The 20,700-nt window shown below is 35.8% G+C and overlaps 1 protein-coding gene and 1 long non-coding RNA gene across 7 annotated transcripts in view; one reads left to right on the top strand and one right to left on the bottom strand.

The window, feature by feature from the left end:
• Window positions 1-16,878, bottom strand: part of LOC145224942 (unconventional myosin-XVIIIa-like) — a 29,463-nt gene extending 12,585 nt beyond the window's left edge. The window contains exons 1-16 of one of the 6 annotated variants that reach the window (XM_080091579.1): window positions 16,760-16,833; window positions 15,750-15,896; window positions 15,459-15,531; window positions 14,888-15,110; window positions 14,700-14,830; window positions 8,489-8,603; window positions 5,848-6,049; window positions 3,704-3,764; window positions 2,962-3,003; window positions 2,087-2,596; window positions 1,830-1,956; window positions 1,639-1,742; window positions 1,396-1,581; window positions 912-1,116; window positions 701-843; window positions 527-627 (exon numbers count right to left, since the gene is read on the bottom strand). In XM_080091579.1, coding sequence (XP_079947705.1) covers window positions 527-627; window positions 701-843; window positions 912-1,116; window positions 1,396-1,581; window positions 1,639-1,742; window positions 1,830-1,956; window positions 2,087-2,596; window positions 2,962-3,003; window positions 3,704-3,764; window positions 5,848-6,049; window positions 8,489-8,603; window positions 14,700-14,830; window positions 14,888-15,110; window positions 15,459-15,531; window positions 15,750-15,896; window positions 16,760-16,794 — 2,405 coding nt within the window. In that variant the 5' untranslated portion in view covers window positions 16,795-16,833. Of the gene's footprint in view, window positions 1-526; window positions 628-700; window positions 844-911; window positions 1,117-1,395; window positions 1,582-1,638; window positions 1,743-1,829; window positions 1,957-2,086; window positions 2,597-2,961; window positions 3,004-3,109; window positions 3,350-3,703; window positions 3,765-5,847; window positions 6,050-8,488; window positions 8,604-14,699; window positions 14,831-14,887; window positions 15,111-15,458; window positions 15,532-15,749; window positions 15,897-16,759 lie in introns of those variants that run through there. The other 5 variants (XM_080091601.1, XM_080091616.1, XM_080091586.1 and 2 more) reach the window with 5 other exon arrangements.
• Window positions 16,879-17,284: 406 nt separating this feature from the next.
• Window positions 17,285-18,764, top strand: LOC145225000 (uncharacterized). Its single transcript, XR_013859780.1, has 3 exons — window positions 17,285-18,066; window positions 18,130-18,232; window positions 18,292-18,764. It is a non-coding gene; the product is annotated as an uncharacterized LOC145225000 (long non-coding RNA).
• The last annotated feature ends 1,936 nt before the right edge of the window (window positions 18,765-20,700 follow it).

The raw sequence follows: 20,700 nt of genomic DNA, 5'->3' as shown, positions 1-20,700 counted from the left end.
AGATCAGATTAATAACTAACAGATGTTCAAATTTGAATAAATTTGAAGCACTCTTTCTTTACCACACGAGCGATAAAAACTAGCATTAAAAAATTTACGTTTCGGGGGCCTGGGGGTGAACCGCTGGGTAATTCGGGGTCAAACTTTTGGAGGATCAAATATGGATTAATAACTAACATATGTCCAAATTTGAATAAATTTGAAGCACTCTTTCTTTACCACACGAGCGATGAAAACCAGCGTTAGAAATTTTACGTTTCGGGGGTCTCGGGGTGAACCGCTGGGTCATTCGGGGTCAAACTTCAGGAGGATCAAATTTGGATTAATATGTAATATCTGTTCAAATTTTAATAAATAAGAAGCACTCTTTTTTGACCAAACGCGTCTCACAAACCAGTGTTAGACAGAAAAAAGAAAAAATGAAAAAAAAATACGGACAAAAACAATATGTGTCCCCTTCATAGAAGGGGACCCATAATTAACTAAGTTTTGTTACGCACAAGAAGAAAAAAACTTTGAAACACACCGTAATGTAACATCAGCACCAAGCAGAAGTTGATAAAAAATATTAAAGTTAGCTTCGCCATTAGGTCTGTGAACCAGGCGATTTCTTTCAAGCAACAGGATCTAAAATCATAAAAGTAAGAAGATGGCTGGTGTTATTAAAGACTACAGTTTATATACCAGAACAAAAAAATACCTGCACTGAAGTGGAAACCATTGCACCACTGCGATCAAAATCCAAATTGTAAAGACAAACACAGCGTGATGCAGTTTTACATTGTTGAGTTACAGCACAAGTGAAAGACTCAATGGTTTGAACAACAGAATCCATCTTTGAAACTAAATATTTTTTGTTAATTTTATGACTAAATAGTAAAATAAAAAGGGTAGAAGGTGTGCTAGACAACCTTTTAGTGGGGAGTTTGAAGCCACTGTGGCAAAGTATTCAAGAATCTTTTTATTGTTCATGGTCTTGCTTGTTCCCGTTTGCCCAAGAGAAATAATGCATTGATCTGAATTTGAAGTCATCATCTGCTGGTGGGCACGTTGAGCAATTGCATACACATGAGGTGGATTGTCACCAAATCTGCTTCCCTTGTATGTCATTTTCATCTGCAAATTATAAACCAAGTAACAGAAAAAACTTTGGACTTCTATACTAAGTGACACGGCAATTAGGTGCAATAGAAGAAAGTTTCTGCGAAAACATACAGTGATCATTGTTTATGCTTTATTGTTGAGGTTTACATAATTTGCAATAAAAATCTCATTGCTTTTCGCATTATCTTTTAACACACTTTTATGGAGCAAAGAATTTTCATCCTTTGCATTTAATATTTGTTTTATTTTTCAGTTGATTATTGGAGGCTCAAGTTGTAGACAAACAAACACCTTTTCCGAAAACAGCGAAGGATTCGTTGTAGAGTGACATGAAGTGGTAGTAATAAGATGGGGACCAGCAAATGAATGCAGCAAACCACCTTCATATCTATGAGTTAATGTGTGGATCATGCTACTTTCATTCAGATGACGGAGACTTGAAATGTCTCCGACCCGATCAAATTGGGCATCATTTGCCTTTAAAAAAAATACTGTTTAAACAGCTTAAACTGGTATGAAAAAAATTTTGCATACCAGATCAACATCTTCTTCTGGAACAATGAGAACTTTATGCGAAACTTCAAGTTGAATTCTTTTTTTGCCTTCAGGGGTATCAGGAACGCTAGCACTATTTTCATCTAAAACAGGAAAAAAAAAGAAATGTTAATATAAAATCACTACTGTGGTTTTATGAAACATCACCATACATCTGTTATTTTACCTACCCGATTCAACAACATGTCCACTGCACAGTACACCTTCAAACATGAACCAAATTTTTTCCTTTAGCTTCCATTTGACCCCACTAACATCAGAAAATTCAACAACATCAGATGGCTTTTCTTTAATTTCCTGTTAAGAAATTGTTTTTTAAATAGTAAACGTTTAAAATATAAATTACTAAATAAATTGAAACGCGATAAAAAAGAGACAGAAGTAGAAGTAAAAGAGTATCAAAAGAAGAAACAGATTGTACACAGACCTCAGCTTCATGTTTTGAAAAAGGTAAGATAGTAGTGTCCGTTTTATCAGCAGCTGTCTGGGAACAATCATCAAAGAAGGAATTATTTTTGTCACAGTTTTCTGATAAAGATGCATTAGGAGAAGGAACAGTTTCAAGTGTTGCTCCAAAGGTCATCTGTTCAAGACCGTTTGCATCCACCCTCTGTTGACCTTCATCCAAATTTTCATTGCTGTTTCGTTCAGTAGTGGAAATTTCCGGAACTTTAAAACTATCCTCTTCAACAAGTTTGCTTTTTAGTGGTGCCTGTTCTTCAAAAGTTGCACTTGCATGCAACTCATTAGGGGAAACTTCACTAACTGGTTTGTTTGCCTCTTTTGAACCTTCGATGCTGATATTCTGAATCAGACTTTTTTGGTCACAATCATCTTTAGACACGTCCACTTTAAATTCAACAGCTTGAGATGGGGAGATGGGAGTAACTTGGGGTACAGACTTTCTTTTCTTTACGGTGGTTGAACTTTCCTCTTTCTTAATTTGTACAGAAATAAAAATTTAGCACAGAAGAAGGGACAACTTGTGAGAGAAACAGTTTTCACATTTTTACAGAAAAATTATGTACACATAAAAATCACGCAGAATATAAATCCCAAATGAGTAGAATTATATGCTTTATGTATAGTTTCATGTGCATATTTGAAAAAAATGTTATAACACAGTTATGAACTGATTTTTTTGGGAATGTTGTAAAAAATTGGTCAAATATTCATGATCTAATGAACTAACAAAGCATCAAAGGTTTAATTTAATCATAAGAAACTTTTGAAATTGATTAAACATGGACAATCCCGTCAAGAAAGTACAATAAAAGAATTCATATACAATCTAGTGTTTACCTTTTTTGTTGCAGGTAACTTTGGTAAGCCATCATCTTTGGCCTAAAAAAGTATCAGAAAGCTATAGTGTATCTTCTTGACATAACAACAACTGTTTAGACAAAGGTATTTGCTTAACTTATAAAATTGAATCAAACTGCAATATCACCTTTTTTTCCCAGAATGAAAATCTGCTTCCAAACATTGTAGCTGATCCTATTTATGCCCTACTCATCTAAACTAAAGCTAATAACACTTTTAAACTACCAGTCTTTTTGGTCCACACACTGGATATTCATGTTCAAAATGACTGCAGTTACTCAGTGTGCTGACTTAGAAAGAGATGAAACTGACAACAGATCACATCTGTTTGAGATGTCCCAGAAACACACTTCACACTTAAGGAGACTGAAAGGAAAGTTGTCCAGACAGTTGCCACAAAGATGAGTAACCATCTGCTTTTGTTTTGATTGCAGTTACTCAACACAGGCCACAGGCATGTTATGCAAATGCACATACGGAAGTAACAGATTACAACATGAATAACATGATGCCCAATTTTTATTAGTCACCAGAAGTAACAACATCTAAAGGTAGTTTATTCAAACAACAACTGAAAAGACCAATTAGCTTGATTAATTATATGTTGCTCATTTAGGACATGTTACAAACCAGGAAGCAATATTCGCCATGCTTCTGTTAGCTGTTATGAACCATTATAGCAAACAGTCAGACGTGTAACAAAATTGTGTCATCTACTTACCACATATAATTTTGGTTGGCTTGTCAAATTATCATCACTATAATGAACTGGTTTCTTGGGACTAAAACAATAAATAATAATATCAACTGGAAGGGTGGCTTAGCACATTTTTCCATTGCACACATACTATACCCTTTTTTGGATTGTTAATATATTTTTTGGATTGTTAATATAACTTAATGGGTCCTATATTAGCCACAGTCTTTTATAACCTTAGTTGTTTCTGAATGCAGAAACTCATGAGTCCAAAGTTGCAAATAATGCATTTCAAGAGATAACAATGAGAAAAGTTGGTGTTGTAATGTAAAACACAGAGATCAGTACTGGACTTAAATAATCATTCTATTAAAAGTACAGACTATACAAAAATCCAAATTTCAGCTAATTCAGACATTGTTTAAAAATTCATCGATTTTAGCAGGCTTGTGGGGTAAATGTTGAGGCTACAAGGTGAACACAACAATTAACACCTATAAATGGCAAATTTAACAAACCGTCAAAACTTCATCAAATTCTGACATTGTTTAAAAATCTCACTCATTCAAGGGGACTAGTGGGGTAAATGATGGGGTTTCACACCCAAACTAATAAAATATAAAGCCTCAAAGAACCAGCAGTCTTGTAAAATTTTGTCCCAATCGGCCAATACTTAACATTTTGACCACTAGAGGCATTTTAAGCACCATCCGTTACTGCTCCTAACGTCATAAGACCGCTGACAACCCCCCAACTGCTGGTGCTTAACACCCAACAAGCAATCCACAAACACAAGTAACATATGTTTGGTTGCCCTTCTAACAGTATTACACCACAGAAAACTTTCGTTTGTGGTGCCCAGCAACACACAAAATGTTTTACACTATGGGGGCTAGTTGGGTAAATGTTGAGGGTACAGGGTAGAACACAACAAACAGCATTTACAAAAATCACTGGCGGGGTAAATACTGGGGTTATAAAGACAAACAAAGTAGAGTGCACATTTACACTAGAAGGGTGGCTTAGCACATATTGCCCTTGCATATACACTATAACCTATTTTAAAACATAAATATATTTCCTATGCTTATTTCGTATTGGGTCCCATATTAGCCATCGTCTTTTATAACTTTAGTCGTTTCTGCAGGCAAAAACCCATGGGTCCCCACACATGCAAAGTTGAAAATAATGCAATTCAAGAGATAACCATGAGAAAGGTGTTGTAGGGTAAAACACAGTGATCGGCACTGCGCTTAAATAATAATACTATGTAGAATACAAACTATAAAATTAGATTCACCCCAGATATTGTTTGAAGTATGTCCTATTTAACGTTTTAAAAAACTGACCCATTTTAGGGGGCTAGTAGGGCAACTAATTGGGTTCGACACACAAACTAAAAAATATATAAAAACCACAATGACTCAATCAATAGTACTGCAAAATTTTAGCCCAATCTGCCAATGTTTAAAATGTCTACCACTAGAGGTGTTTTGAGCAACAACCGTTAATGTTTCTGACGTCATAGGGCTGTTAACAAGCCCCTAACTGCCATGGCGCAAAAACGATCACCAAGCAACCCACCAATGAGCAACATACAACTGGTTGCCCTTGTAACACTATTGCTCCAAAGAAATCTTTCGTTTGTGGTGGCCAGTAACATACAAATACGTTTTACACTTTAGGGGCTTGTGGGGTAAATGTTAGGACTACAGGGTTGAACACAACAATCGACACCTATAAATGGCATACTATACAAGAAATCCAAATTTCAGCCAATTCTGACACTGTTTAAAAACTCACCCATTTTAGGGGGCGAGCGGGGTAAATACTGGGGTTATCAACAAAAACAAAGTGGGATGCACATCTACATGAATATATCTACCATCTGTGTAAATTTCAGCCAAAAGGGAAGGGGATCCATAATAACTATATCTACCATCTGTGTTAGTTTCTTTTAAGTCCATCAAACATCATGGCAAAGTGGGTCAGAAAAATAGGGAAGAAAAAAAATCTTCAGGGAAGGGAAGGGGGGCCATAATTACTGTATCAAACACATCGTAATTGCAACTAAGGATAGCAAGACATTCATACATTGTTTTGTCAATCCAAGAACATTTAAATGACATAGTTTAAGTACAGTGACCTCCAATTTTGATCAAAAGTACCTGTCCATAATGTCTAGGTCAATATTTGTCATCGACTGTACAAGAAAAGTGACTTGATCACCAGCAAGCTTAATGCGAGACACGATTGCCTCTCGTGGAGCATTCTCAACATTGATGCCATCAATTTCAACAAGTCGATCTCCACGAAACAAGCGAGAACTGTCATCTCCCGAGGAATGTTCATCTGCCAACATCGCAGCACCTAATCAAGTATATACACTAAAATATTATTTGGCTGTAAAAACAATTAAATAAAACTAGAAAGGTAGTTTCCTATGTGTTTGCCATTTGTTTCTTACTACATCTATTAGTTGAAAATATTTGAATACATACATTCCACTATAGTCTGCATACATCATTTGCCATACTTACAACAAGTGGACATTTATTACTTTAATTCAGTTTGGTCCCTAATTCAAGACAGCATTTAAGATATGGTAGATTTCACAAGCATTAATCACTGCTGCTCCAAATGCCTACAGTGGTCAAATTTTAACACTGACTAAATGGGAAAAAAATTGTGTGTTTTTTATTTTTTTTAGAGCATGATAAAAGGTTATTTTGGTTGGTATATATTTGATTAGTTTGGCTGTAGAATGCTAGAGTTGGATTAAATTTGGAGAGTTTGTAGAATATGTCATTTTAGGTGATGATTGTTGTGTTTCAACCTGTACTCCCACCATTTACCCTTTAAAATCACCTACGCGACCAGAGCAAACCGCACAAAAAGGCTCCAGCAAACACACGAAACATAAAATATCTTTTGTTCTAGAACAGTAAAAAAGGTGAAATTTCACACCTTAAGTCGAGCATGCAGATGGCAGCAATATGCGCGAGTTATGAACTAGGAGTGAATATTCTGAGCAGTGCCCTCAAAATTAGAATAACGATTTAGGGCTTTTTGAAAACGGCATGCTCTGAAGAAAATAAAAATCGTCATGCCTTTTTTCCCGTTTCAAAACAAAAGCTAAAAATCCGCCTCAAAGTAGGACAAGCGTTGGTCGTTATGGCAATATTCAATTTCGTATGATTAATATTTCGTGCAGAATCATTGTTTTCTTTTGATTTTTACAATATAGAAGCCTAAATACCTCATAATTGCATGTGTGTGTGATTCATTGCATTCAAGTGTCAATTTCGTGCGTTTTTTGAAGATGAATCGGAGACGGTACTTTTTCCAAAGTGTAATTTGGCAGTAATAACATTTAATCGGTTATCAATTTTTACCGTTAGGTCGTTTTAAGCAGATATTTTTTCTGTACAAAGTAATGAACCTCATTTGATTTCCTGCAAGTTTCATTAAAATCCGTTGGGATTTGACCCCAAGATTAGAGTGTCAAACTTAAACTGCCACGTTTTTATGTCATAAAATTTTTTCAACAAAATTGAATTTTTTTAACTAGCAGCCCCCCAATATTTGGCGCATACCACATTTTCAGGACCATAAGGCCATTCCCCCCTTAAAAAAATGAGCAACATTTTATTTTTCCTGTTTCATTTTAAGTTACCAAAATCGGGATATTTCGGGCCAAAATTTTTTTGGGTTTTTGTAGCAAATTTTTTTTTTTTTAATTCTGCATGCTCGACTTAGTACAGGTGTGAAATTTCACCTTCCTACCTGTTTTGGAACATAATATATTTGATGTTTTGTGTGTTTGCTGGATCCTTTTTTTCGCGGTTTGCCCTGGGCGTGTAGATTTTAAAATCTAGGATTCGGAGGCAAGTACTTGACATTTTATAAGGATGAATGTTGATTATTTAGTTAACATTTTTTGTGTTACACAGTCATACAATGTTAGCCAGCTTTTCTGGGAATAGTTTTAGTGTTTTATTCTGCAAAAGTATGCTTAAACAACGGTGCATTTAAAATATACAAGATCGCTTGGATCACTTGGATCGCTTGGTGCACCTTTTTATCACTTGGTGCACCTTTATATCCTTTGGTGCACCTTGGTATTACTTGGTGCATCTTAATATAGCATGGTACACATTTATATCGCTTGGTTCACCTTTATATCGCATGATGCAACTTTGTTTTGCTTGGTGCACCTGTATAATGCTACGCGCACCTTTAAGTGTCACTAAATGGCGTAAAGGTGCACCAAGCGATGTAAGGGTGAACCAAGTGATATAAATGTGCACCAAGCGATATAAATGTGCACCAAGCGATATAAAAGGTGCACTAAGCGATATAAATGTGAACCAAGCGATATAAAGGTGCACCAAGTGTTACAAAGGTGCACCAAGCGATATAAATGTGAACCAAGCGATATAAAGGTGCACCAAGTGTTACAAAGGTGCACCAAGCGATCCAAGTGATCCAAGCGATCTTGTATATTTTAGATGCACCCCTTAAACAACTTTCAAAACTTAAGTATAGTTTTGTAGGGCGTAAAGGTTTGCACCCAACCCGCTCAAGAAAGGGCTGAAACATTCACTTGCAACATAAATTATTCGGTTTATTTAGTCAAATAAATTAAGCAAAACTGGCAAATATTAGGTTTCGGCCAAACACAAAATAAGCGGCATCTCTACTATGAAGCACATGTCACATAGGAGTTCAATACAGTTTAAACCACTGCTGTTTTTACCATAGATGAAACAACATTAAAATGAAAAAATAATGTCAAACATTACCCACCAGGTTCAGCGAAGAAAACAACCTTTGTCACTTCCTTAAAATTTACATGTTCAACCACTACAGAACGGCGAAGAGACACACCAAAATCACCAGATGATCTTTTTTTTAAGATAACCTTCAAGACAAAATGCAAATTTTTTTATACATTAACAACATGGGCTTCAGGTGTAAACCAAATTTTTTTAGATTTTGAAGGACAAATTAGAAGCATCATCCAAAACTGTTTTGCCCAAAATCTTTTAACATTATTTAATGTTATGTATACAAACTAGAATAGTGGTTTTCCTATATATTGCCAGTTTATATATACTACATCATATTTAACGATGTATCACATATACCATTTACTATATTTATAATAGATATATATTTGGCATTGGGTTCCCTATCTTTTTCCTGGCACTTTATAACATAATTGTTTCTGCAAGCATAATCTAATGGGTCCCCACACATATGCATATGCGATTTGGTAACAGTAAAAATAGGGCACAATCATTGTTAGATATTTATCAATTTACTATACACATCATTTGATCTACACATATGATTGTTTTTGCAAGCAAAAACGAATGGGTCCCCACATGCGCGTTTGTGCGGATTTATGGTAAACAAACATCCTGGTTATTTTTAGATTCTTAAGGAAAAACTTAACCAACTTTAGCCTTAACCCAACTTCGATACCACCGAAATTGTTCGATACCATCGCTACCGAGTACCGGGTACTCGTCCCATCACTACCTGCAATAGCCTCTTGGGACTCATAAACCAAACTACAATCATATAATTCTTTTTTACAAATTTGACAACCAGAGGAGTACTTTAGAGCAAGGCCACCAAACTTTTTTCATTACAGGCCGGATAAGTTTAATAATGAATCATGGAGGTCGCATAGTTTACATGCCCTAGCGCCGCCTGCAAGGCGATTTTAAAAGGTGTGCCAAGATGTGGTCTTTCTACAATTCTATTTAAAATCTGGTGATGCAACTGTTAAACTGTATAGCTAGTCTTATCTTACATGCAAGGCTTGTATATTATGTCACAAGTAACAAAAGAAAGCAATTGTTTCTGCACAATAAACACTTGTAGTCTTGTCTGTGACATAACAAAATGACTTTGGATCAATCCTATGAAACTAGGCAAAATCAATTCTACAAATGGCGACAGAAATTTTTTCGTAAGGAGTAGATTAGTTTTTGAATGTTACACAGTTATCAATCTGACTTGGCAAACCAAAAAACGTGGTCCGGCCCACAGGCAGTAGTTTGATGACCCCTGCTTTAGAGGAACAACCAGCAAAGGTTTTGACCATACCAGGCATCCCCCAATGAATGTTTTTGAGTTTATTTGTCAAAAATAAAGTAGCTACGGTGTCACAAAATTCTTTCCTAACTGTGTTTCACAATACCTACAATTTGAGGAGTTAGCCTTGTTGTGCAGCGGCCAAGTTGACAATGGCTGTTTAATGACCATTCATCGGGGCTTTTGGAAACCTTGAGTAAATTTTTTGGCCATTATGCTAATCAACACTGTTTTGCCAGATCATATAATAAACCAAGGTACCATTTATTAAGTATTAAATCATGTTTAATGTGTGAAACCTTTGCCAAAACTAAAAATGTGCATGCTAACCTAATAATCCATATAGCATTGCTGCGCTAAAACACCTGATTTCTAATCACCAAAAAGACTGTCGAGTAAAACTTTTTCTAATCTTTGTTTATTCATGCAAGCAGACACTCATGGGTCCCCACACATGCAAAGTTGTAAATAAAGCAAATTCTGCTATAACCACATTATTAGATTTGGAGCTAAAAGTTGAATCATGACAATCAATATTTCGCTAAAACAAGAATGCTATATGAGGTACAAACTATCCAAATCTCATCCAATTTAGACATTGTTCGAAAATTTGCCCATTTCAGAGGTTAATCGGAGAAATGGTGGGGCTACAGGGTAAAATGCATTAATCGACACCACAAAATGGTGTATACTATAAGGTGTCCAAATTTCATCCAATTCGGATATTGTTAAAAAAAGTTTACCCATTTTAGGGGGCTAGTGGGGTGACTGATCACGTTTCACACCCAAACTAAAAAATAACCAAACCACAATGACCCAAACAACAGTCCTGTAAAATTCTATACAAATCAGTCAATATTTGAAACTTTGACTTCAGGAACGGGGACCCATAATAACACTACAATAAAATCTCAGATACCCCTTTTGAGCTTGAAATTCTGATATGTGGTATAACCAGGGTTGCCATCGACTTAAAACCAAAAATAAGGACAACCGAAAAATTAAATTTTTATGCGAAACAAAACAAGCGTTTTTGAACAAATCTTTGCATTTATATGAGCCATGACATATAATATGCCATATTTTGACCAGAAACAATCTGTTCCAGCAACCCCTTATTCGTAGAAAATGTTTCTTGCATCTCACAACAGCTCAAGTCTTGGTTTACTTTTGCTTGTAGCAGGGATTTAACTCATAATTGTTGAAAATAAGACAAAATAAGGACTCAAGTCAAAAATAAGGACATTTCTTAGAAATAAGGACGGTATGGCAACCACGGGTATAACACTGTATGGTACCGCATGTCAACACTTGAAAGAATACTAGGCCAAAATTGGTATCTTAGATCGAATTATAGTGTTATTGTACTTACAAACCCTCACTCTGGCCGTAACAGCCCCAACCGTCAACATCTTAAGTTTTATTCGTAGACTGCATGTGGATTGTATAAGTTGCATAGATTGCATATTTTAGAGTACACCATTATTGTCTTGCTGATTGTCTAGTGCAGTGTTTTTCAACCTTTTTTGAGCCACGGAACACTTTATGCAGTAAAATAATTCTATGAAATACCTAATGAAATTTTGATGCAATAAAACAACAAGGCTCAGGGTGACACTAAACCTTTAAATCACACATAACAGAATCATTGAAACGGATGAAAACGCTTCTATATATTGAGGTTTGGGAAAGGTTTGATGAAAACACAACATTAAAACTAGTATTGTACCAAAATACAATATTTGCCCAGCACTGGCTGTTCCGTGATTCATCGTTTTCCGCGCAAACAATTTTGGTGAATGTCTTGTTTCGGCTGAGGAATGGGTTAAATGTTTTATTATTCTTAAAGCTCACCCAAATCTAAATTGCACTAACCATCAGCAATTTACCAACGATTTAGCTATTTTATTATTAGACAACAAGTTCTATTTTTACACAACAATAAATGAAACCAATCACTACAGAACATTCAAGTTGGTGGTGGCACAGAAATACTTTCATAAAAGAAAAGCCATTTTCTCCCATTGTGTTAAACCAGTGGTTTTTGACTGGTGTTCGACATGAAACTGTAGTCAAACCATAGAAGTCTAAAACATTAGAATTCTATATATATTCAAACCAGTAAATTTTGCGCGGAACATATTGTAGGCTGTAAAGGTAACTACTGGGTCGATTGAGCTAAAATACCAAACAATAAACCAATTACAAACAACTGCTTGAAATTTTAGAAAATTAGGGGCTTTGTATTTCTAACCTAAAGGACTGGTAAAGCTAAAAACGAATATTTCAGGTATTAGGGGTGAAAAATAGGTGGATCAAACTATACAAAAGTCTCAAAATCATTTAAAATACTTTGCAATGCTCATACCAACAAACCATGAAAACTTCTGGATCATGTACTTTAGTAAGCAGTGCTATTGTTAAATCTTAACATTTTGGGGTGCATGTGAACCATTCAAGGAAAAACTTTAGGAGGATCAACTTTAAACTAGAAGGGTGGCTTAGCACATATTGCCCTTGCATATACACTATAACCTATTTTAAAACATAAATATGTTTCCTATGCTTATTTTGCATTGGGTCCCATATTCGTCACCGTCTTTTATAACCTTAGTCGTTTCTGCAGGCAAAAACTCATGGGTCCCCACACATGCAAAGTTGAAAATAATGCAATTCAAGAGATAACCATGAGAAAGTCGGGTGTTGTAAGGTAAAACACAGTGATCGGCACTGGGCTTAAATAATAATACTATGTAGAATACAAACTATAAAATTCGATTCACCCCAGATATTGTTTGAAGTATGTCCTATTTAACGTTTCAAAAAACTGACCCATTTTAGGGGGCTAGTAGGGTAACTAATTGGGTCCGACACACAAACTAAAAAATATATAAAAACCACAATGACTCAATCAATAGTACTGCAAAATTTTAGCCCAATCTGCCAATGTTTAAAATGTCGACCACTGGAGGTGTTTTGAGCAACAACCGTTAATGTTTCTGACGTCATAGGGCTGTTAACAAGCCTCTAGCTGCCATGGCGCAAAAACGACCACCAAGCAACCCACCAACGAGCAACATACAACTGGTTGCCCTTGTAACACTATTGCTCCAAAGAAATCTTTCGTTTGTGGTGCCCAGTAACAAACAAATACGTTTTACACTTTAGGGCAGTGGTTCCCAACCAGGGACACCCATTTTAGGGGGCGAGCGGGGTAAATACTGGGGTTATCAACAAAAACAAAGTGGGATGCACATCTACATGACTATATCTACCATCTGTGTAAATTTCAGCCAAATCCATCAAACATTTGATGGAAAAACAAGTCGGACAAACTTTGGGGGAAAATAACTCATTTTAGAGGGCTAGCGGGGTAAATACTGGGGTTATCAACAAAAACAAAGTGGGATGCACATCTACATAACTATATATATCTCCCATCTGTGTAAATTTCAGCCAAATCCATCAAACATTTGATAGAAAAACGAGTCGGACAAACTTTGGGATGAAAAAAAGGAAGAAAAAACAAAAAAACAATTTGGGTAAAATCAATATGTGTCCCCTTCAGGGAAGGGGACCCGTAATAACCAAGTATATAACATGTTTGTAAATTTGAACAAGTTTAAAGTAATGAGTTTGATTCAACTGCATGAAACAGAACATCACTAGATAGAAACTAGAAGGGTGGCTTTCTGATATACCTCCATTTTATATATTCTATACAATATTTACCAATTTACTATACACATCATCTGATCTACACATCTGATTGTTTTCATAAACAAAAACTAATGGGTCCCCACATACGTGTTTATGTGGATTTACGTGAAACAAATGTTGCGGCGATTTTTAGATTCTTGAGGACAATTTTTTAGAAAGCATTAACCCAACATTAAAAAAAAAATTCTTATTCTTTTTGCACTATTATTGTCATATAATTACAAAAACATTAAAAAAAACGAAACAAATACTTTCAATTTAATCTCTTGCTTTGACCCAGATATTGTCGTCCAAGGTCGAGTTTTAAACACAATTTCTTCTAGAAAGCTGTAACAGTTGTGTTACAGACACTTTAAATTAACAAACAACAATACCGTTTAGCCTAATTTATACATGCCTTGAGCATTGATTCCTAAATTGATTGTCAAAAAAAATGCTATGTTATGACGAAAGAAAGTTCTAAACTGTGTTAGTAATACCTACTAGTTGACCTTAAGTAACCCGTGGTCATGCGGCGGCCAACCTGACAACAAGCATTTAAAAAAACATTTATCTTACAAAAAAGTCAAGTTTATTTTTCATCTTTTTTTTGATTAACAAAGTTTTGCTTGACATGTACAAAACCGAAGCACGCAAATTAGGTTTAAACCACGTCATAGGTGTGAAACCTTTGCTGAAACTGAAAATGTGAGTGATAACTTAATAAAACGAAATAGCATTGCTGTGCAAAAACAGCTGATTTCTAATCACCGAAACGATGTCTCATGAAACGTCTGTCCAACGTCAAGCTGAGCCCTCCTGCTATTGTAAACCAGTGAGTTACTTCTGAAAGATCAAGTTCAGATTAATAACTAGCATATGTCCAAATTTGAATAAATTTGAAGCACTCTTTCTTTACCACATGAGCGATAAAAAACAGCATTAAAAATTTTACGTTTTGGGGGCCTGTGGGTGAACTGCTGGGTAATTCGGGGTCAAACTTCTGGAGGATCAAGTTTGGATTAATAACTAACATATGTTCAAATTTGAATAAATTTAAAGCACTCTTTCTCGCGTTACAAACCAGCGTTAGACAGAAAAAAGAAGAAAAAATACGGACAAAAACAATATTGGTTCCCTTTCCAGAAAAATATTACATACAAACAAAAACATGTGTCTCCTTTAGAGAAGGGAACCAAAAATATTTATTTACCTTTCTATATCGCTGTTGGTGAGGTGGGGTTGATGTTAATGATACAGAGCCTCCACGTAATGGTGAACTTGTGTTATTATTTTTTTTCCATGAATGAGGAACATCATACCCCTCTCCTGTTGCTGTAGGGACTGCATAATATCATTTTTAAGTGTTTTTTCCGACATAATTTGAAAGCAACTTCTTACCGACTGGCTTGGGAACATCATATTGAGCTGTTGAAATGTTATGGTATGCTTTATCTGGTTGTGATTGTAATGATTTTTTCCGAGTTGGTGGAATAGGATATTTTGGGGTCGTTTTGGTTTGCTCTTCTTTCTGTGGTGACATAGGTGGTGGAAATTGTGATGATGATGTTTTTCTTTGAACTGTAGGTCCAAAGCTTGTGGCTCTTTCAAGCACAGTTTGTTGCTGCAAAAAATACAAGCATTAACTGACAAAAAACACAAAATCTAAGACAAGTTTCAAATCCATATATTTCAAATTCATTCAGAAAACTGACATAACCATGTATCAAAGCAAACGTGCAACCAAGATACACAATGGGAAATTTAAACGCAATGAAAATTCTTTCACTACCAGTTTTATAGCTTAATGTTGAATTTATTGAGCATAGATAAACACAAACAAAGTTGGGCTGCTTTAGCCCACAATAGTATTACTTTTTACTTAGTTGTGACACTGTTATGAACAGCACATCTTCAAAGAAAAAAGAAAAAAATTATGTAAACCCATTAAACAAAAGTTGCACAACATTACCTGTGCTGACTCATCATGTACAGAATCACTATTTGTGTCTAATTTTTGTTCATCTTTTTCACGCTTTGTGGACCTATAAACATATATAAAAATTTCACTTTCTGTCATATTTACAGCAAAAATAAAAAGAGAACAAAGTACATCTTTACAAATAGGTGAAATATGAGCAAACAATTATTCATTTTTATTGTCCAATAGTTATTCTACTGGTAAATGGTAATACAAAGTTTTTGTGGCACAATGTTCAAAATTTGTTTAGCAAGAATCATGATTAAAATTTCACTGCAATACTTTTTGCTAAAAAAGCCTCTTCTCAATCCAACTTCCTCCAATTTTGTAATTTCTGCCTGTGTCATGCCATGTTTGTGTCTCTTTTTTTCACGCTTTTCTTCCTTATTTTTTTTCCGACCGAACATTTTTTGGTTTGCAATACTAATCCTATGTCAGAATGACAAAAGTACATTTAATTTACTATTCTCCTTCTACCAGAGTGAAGCTAGACAGCAATCGCTATTGCGCTAAAAGTAAAAAAGATACCGTACTGAAATTTTGACCCAACATTCTACGCTTTTAGAGCGTTTTAGCGCACAAACTTTCGAAAAAAAATTTTTTCGGTGAATATGGCATATTGTTATTAATATTTCGACTTGACTCCCCGTTGCTAGATCGTTGTGTTTGGGCTTATTTTGAAGCATGTGTTTAGGAGAAGACTCTGCAAGACATTTTATGGAGTACCCCTAGCGTTATGACGTTCATATCGATGAATATTAATTTCAACATACGCGTATTAATAACTGGAAAATATTTTTTTTTCGAAAGTTTGTGTGCTGAAACGCTCTAAAAGCGTAGAATATTGTGTCAAAATTTCAGTACCGTATCTTTTTTACTTTTACCGCAATAGCGATTGCTGTCTAGCTTCACTCTGGTTCTCCTTCTCAAGTTGTTTTATGGCCAAAAAAACTGATGCATTGTTAATATCATATGTTCACATTCTTCACAAGCACCTATAAGTGACACCACAAACATTTCACAAATTAGATTCGTCAGTTTGTTTAATTTTTATCCCTGGTGGGTGGGCACCAGGCAGACGAAAACAATAGCTCTTCCCAAATCTACCCGCCAGCCACAATACAATAGACTAGAATTTAGGAAATATGTAACAATTGCCGAATATGAGGCTAAGACGATCTTCAGACCCCACAGGTTGATTTTTTTTCTGGTGTGTTTGCAACACTTTTGAGGTATATAATATATACCTTTAGTACATCAGAAATTCAGAATCAGATTAAAAAAACCCATACCTACAGGACAGCTGCATCTGCAATTCTGCATGCATTCAATCTGAACTGCCACAAATATTGTAATATTTACTATAAATGGTAAAAATGCAAACAAATTGGCCCTGGCTTGCTTAGCAGTTCATATTGAACCAATAAATTCGAAATTCGGACATGTTAAATATTCAAGACTAGAAGGAATTTCTGTACACGGGAACGTAAAATCGGGAATATGGAAAGGCAGAAACACGGGAAACGGGACACCCGTCCACGGGAAAGACGGGACTGCAGGAAAAATTCTAGCAGTCTATACCATGAAACGTCAAGAGGTAAACTGGCGGCGCGCAGGTTAACGCTTAAGGTTACTGTTTCGTTTTAACAATACCTGTTTGTTACTAGTTGTCTAACAATACGTGTTAAATACACAAATAAAAATCCGCGTCTCATAAAAACACACCGTTCGATGCTCCGTGGGAAGTTTCATTTGCTTTAACTGTGTACCTAATATGCAAGGAATTAACTTATAACAAACAGTCGAATGTCGTGAGATATAAAAACGTTTTTACAGTGGCATTTTATTTCAAATTTAAAAAGGGCGGCTCCCAGTGTTGTTGTTTTTCTGTGACAACTTGAAATTCGTCCGAATAGTTTTTAGAGTGCCAAAGGTTGGCGACCCGTGATATACATGCTTATTGCTTCAAGGATAGTAAGAGTAGTAAGCTTAGCCTAACAAACTTAATTAAACAGAAGCCTACGCAGAAAGTTAATTAACAAGGATCAAGCAAGATTCACACCAGACGCGGGCGACGGATAGCGACGCGTTTTTGCGTTCGACGGCAAGCGACGGGGTATTCACACCAGACAGCGACTTGCCGTGACGGCGTGATTTTCTCGGTTGAAGCGGCTGACGGCAAAGTTAAATCAGATTTAACTTTTCCGTCAGCCGCGCTAGACTGCTGGATGAAAAACTTGATATTCGGCCGATGTTCGACTTGTTTACGATACATTTCTGCGCGATTTCGGTATTTTTGTTTGTAGGTGGACTGTTTTATTGTTCTTTACCAGAAAAATAATAATGGAGTCAATGAAGTACTGATAGTATTGGTACAAATTATCTTGTTTTAATCGTTTTTTTAATTTTTACCAGTGGTTTCAAGAACTTTTATTTACAGCTTTTTGATGATTCTTGGGTAGTCAACTGGTCATTTTTTATGAATTAATTTTGTAATTATGTAACCACAACTTTGCAAAAAGAAAAGTACAAGAGAGGTGCTGCTGTTGAAATCTTACCAGGATGGAAACACTATTCATATGAGCCTATGACCCTATGTGTAGGTGAATTTTGGTATAAATTCTAAATGTATTGCTTCGTTAACAACTATGATTTGTTGCAGAACTTTTCCTAATCTACATGTCTATGACTGATTCAGCAACTCCAGTGCACCTGTTCAATAAACTTCATAGCAAGAAAAGAAAATGTTGTGTATGGATTTCCAGGTTGGCATACTTGAATAAAAATGTAGTTTCTGTTGATCAACAGTTTCATATGTTTCCAGAGTTTAAGACATGATTTTGTGACATGTTTGTCTGACCATAGAAAGGAATTTCCCTATGAAAACCTCATCAAACATCACATTGCAAAATGGTGAAGTTACAAACTTCAGAGAAAGAGATGCCAAAAGCCAACGAATACACTTTTTTCCTCACATTTGACACCATCTAGCAGCATTGTGATTGTGCAACAATGTGCAAGTTTATGCACATGCATCTTCTTACATTTAAGCTTTTTTATGTGTTGTTATATGATTGTTTTCTTTGCATTTATGCAATCTTGTGTTTTCTAAACTGTGTTCATTTATGTTATTGCTTCTATATTGCCAACTTTGAATAAAGTGTCTGTAAAACAGGAAAGTGTGTTTCAACAGCAATGACAGAAGTAAACTAAATCCAATATTGCTGTTGCAATTGTTTTTGGAAACATTTTACAGTGGGATGACGATCAACATTATATTTTGTCACAAAATAAACTAAACAGAATTTCGTATCAACTTTCTTAACACGTAGAAACACTCAATATGTCGAGCACATTGACCCAGTTTTCTTAGCAACAAAAGTCGTTGACGCCAACCGCATTGCCGGTGTGAAGGGTCAACGTCGCGCCAAACGTTACGCGGCAAATCCGCCAACAACCGCCGGCGCTGACATCGCTAGCCGTTACCGTCAACCGCGTCTGGTGTGCAGAGCCCTTCAGAGTATCGTATCTAACGTTTTCTCGTGTCGCTGTCCGTGTGACTTCCGAATATTCTAAATTTATTCTGCAATAGAAGTAATTGGATCGCAAAAAGGGTTAACCCAGTGGTTCCCAAACTTTTTTCTTTTAAGCCGCATTTTATAAAAAACAAAAATTATTTGGCGCACTTCGAACATTTGAACAAAAAATATATTTGAATTTTTTATTTCAGTTTAAAATGGCACAGCAAATTAGCTGACAAAGGCATTAACTATGAGGTCATAAAGCCGCTATACAGGTCACTCTCATAGTTAAATAGCCTAGTTGAACATCTCAGAGACGTGGAGCATGTTGGTCTAGTGTTCTAAGCACCTGGCACTACTACTCTACTTGATTGATTTTAATTTCAATATTTTTTGCGGCACACCTAATGAGGTGCATAGTTTGGGAACCACTGGGTTAACCCAACGGTTCTCAAACTGGGGTCCGCGGTCCTTTAGGGCTCCGTGAGGCAATTTTGCGGGGACCGCAAAAAGCTGGAAGTAATTCTATATTTTAATTTAGCGTCAGTTTGTGCAACTAAATAAGTTTAAATCAAAATGAAAATGAGAATCGACCGTCTCCATTGCCAAACAATAGGCTTTATTGCATGTCAACTAACAAACATGCAATTGTTCGCGCACAATGGTAATGTTTTTGTCTTGTCTGTAATGTCAGATTTGGATCATTGTTATGCGGAATTTTACATACCGTAACTCAGTGGTCGTCAACCTATGGGTCGCGACCCCAAGTGGGGTCGCCTAAACTTTTTCTGGGGTCGCAATAAGTCGCCGAATTTAATTTATTGCATTATACAATTGATTACAGAAAATGAAACTAATTACAGAAAATGAAACGATTACAGAAAATGAAACTATTATGTTCTTTTAGATCCCAACTTTTGCTCTTGTTTTGTAGTACAGCTTGCTACCTCCTGTTGCAATTAAATCGTGGTAGTGGAAAAACAGAAAATGCCTTTATCGCGTAACAATGGGTCTCGACAACGTGTATTATGACTCAACACTATAAGTTTGTATTATTTAAGGTGACACCAGACCGAGTTATTTATGCAACGTACCCAACTATGCCAAATTTTTCTTATCCCGTTTTCAACCACGTGTCTGTGTGAAGCAGGATTTAGTGCAATGAGTGTATTAAAAACGAAACATCGTAATCGATTGGAAGTGGAGCATGACATGCGGTTAAGCTTGTGCAAAGTCAAGCCGTGGCTTCAAAAAACTTGTAGACAGTATACAGGCGCAACCATCTCACTAACAGTGCAAATTAAATGTTGAACAATTTGACAAGTTTGTGTTCCGAAAATTGGGTTTATGTCTTAAATCAGGGGTTCCCAACCTTTTTTGCTACTCGTAGCCCTTTGTCAGGTCAGAGCATTCTTCGTACCCCCAAAAAAATCTGATGGAATTTTTCAGATATATATTGCTAAATTAATTAGCTTTTATAGCTCTATTAAACGGTAAACACAAAAAATGCAAAAATCACAAACAATAAATTAACCGTTTGTAGCAAATTTACAGCGCGACCACATTGAATGCCTCCTTTATCTGTGCATTTTCTTCTTAACCCTGTCTTAAATGAAACGGCTTAAAAACTTTTTTTCGTAATACTTTTGTATAGTCATTTATTCGTAATACTTTTGTATCGCCATATTTGTTTGTAATTACGTACAGTTTGT

Source organism: Phallusia mammillata, chromosome 1, assembly GCF_965637545.1.
Source record: "Phallusia mammillata chromosome 1, kaPhaMamm4.hap1.1, whole genome shotgun sequence".
Lineage (NCBI taxonomy): Eukaryota > Metazoa > Chordata > Ascidiacea > Phlebobranchia > Ascidiidae > Phallusia > Phallusia mammillata.
The sequence above is the reverse complement of the archived record's forward strand: the minus strand, read 5'-3'. Positions and strand labels throughout refer to the sequence as shown.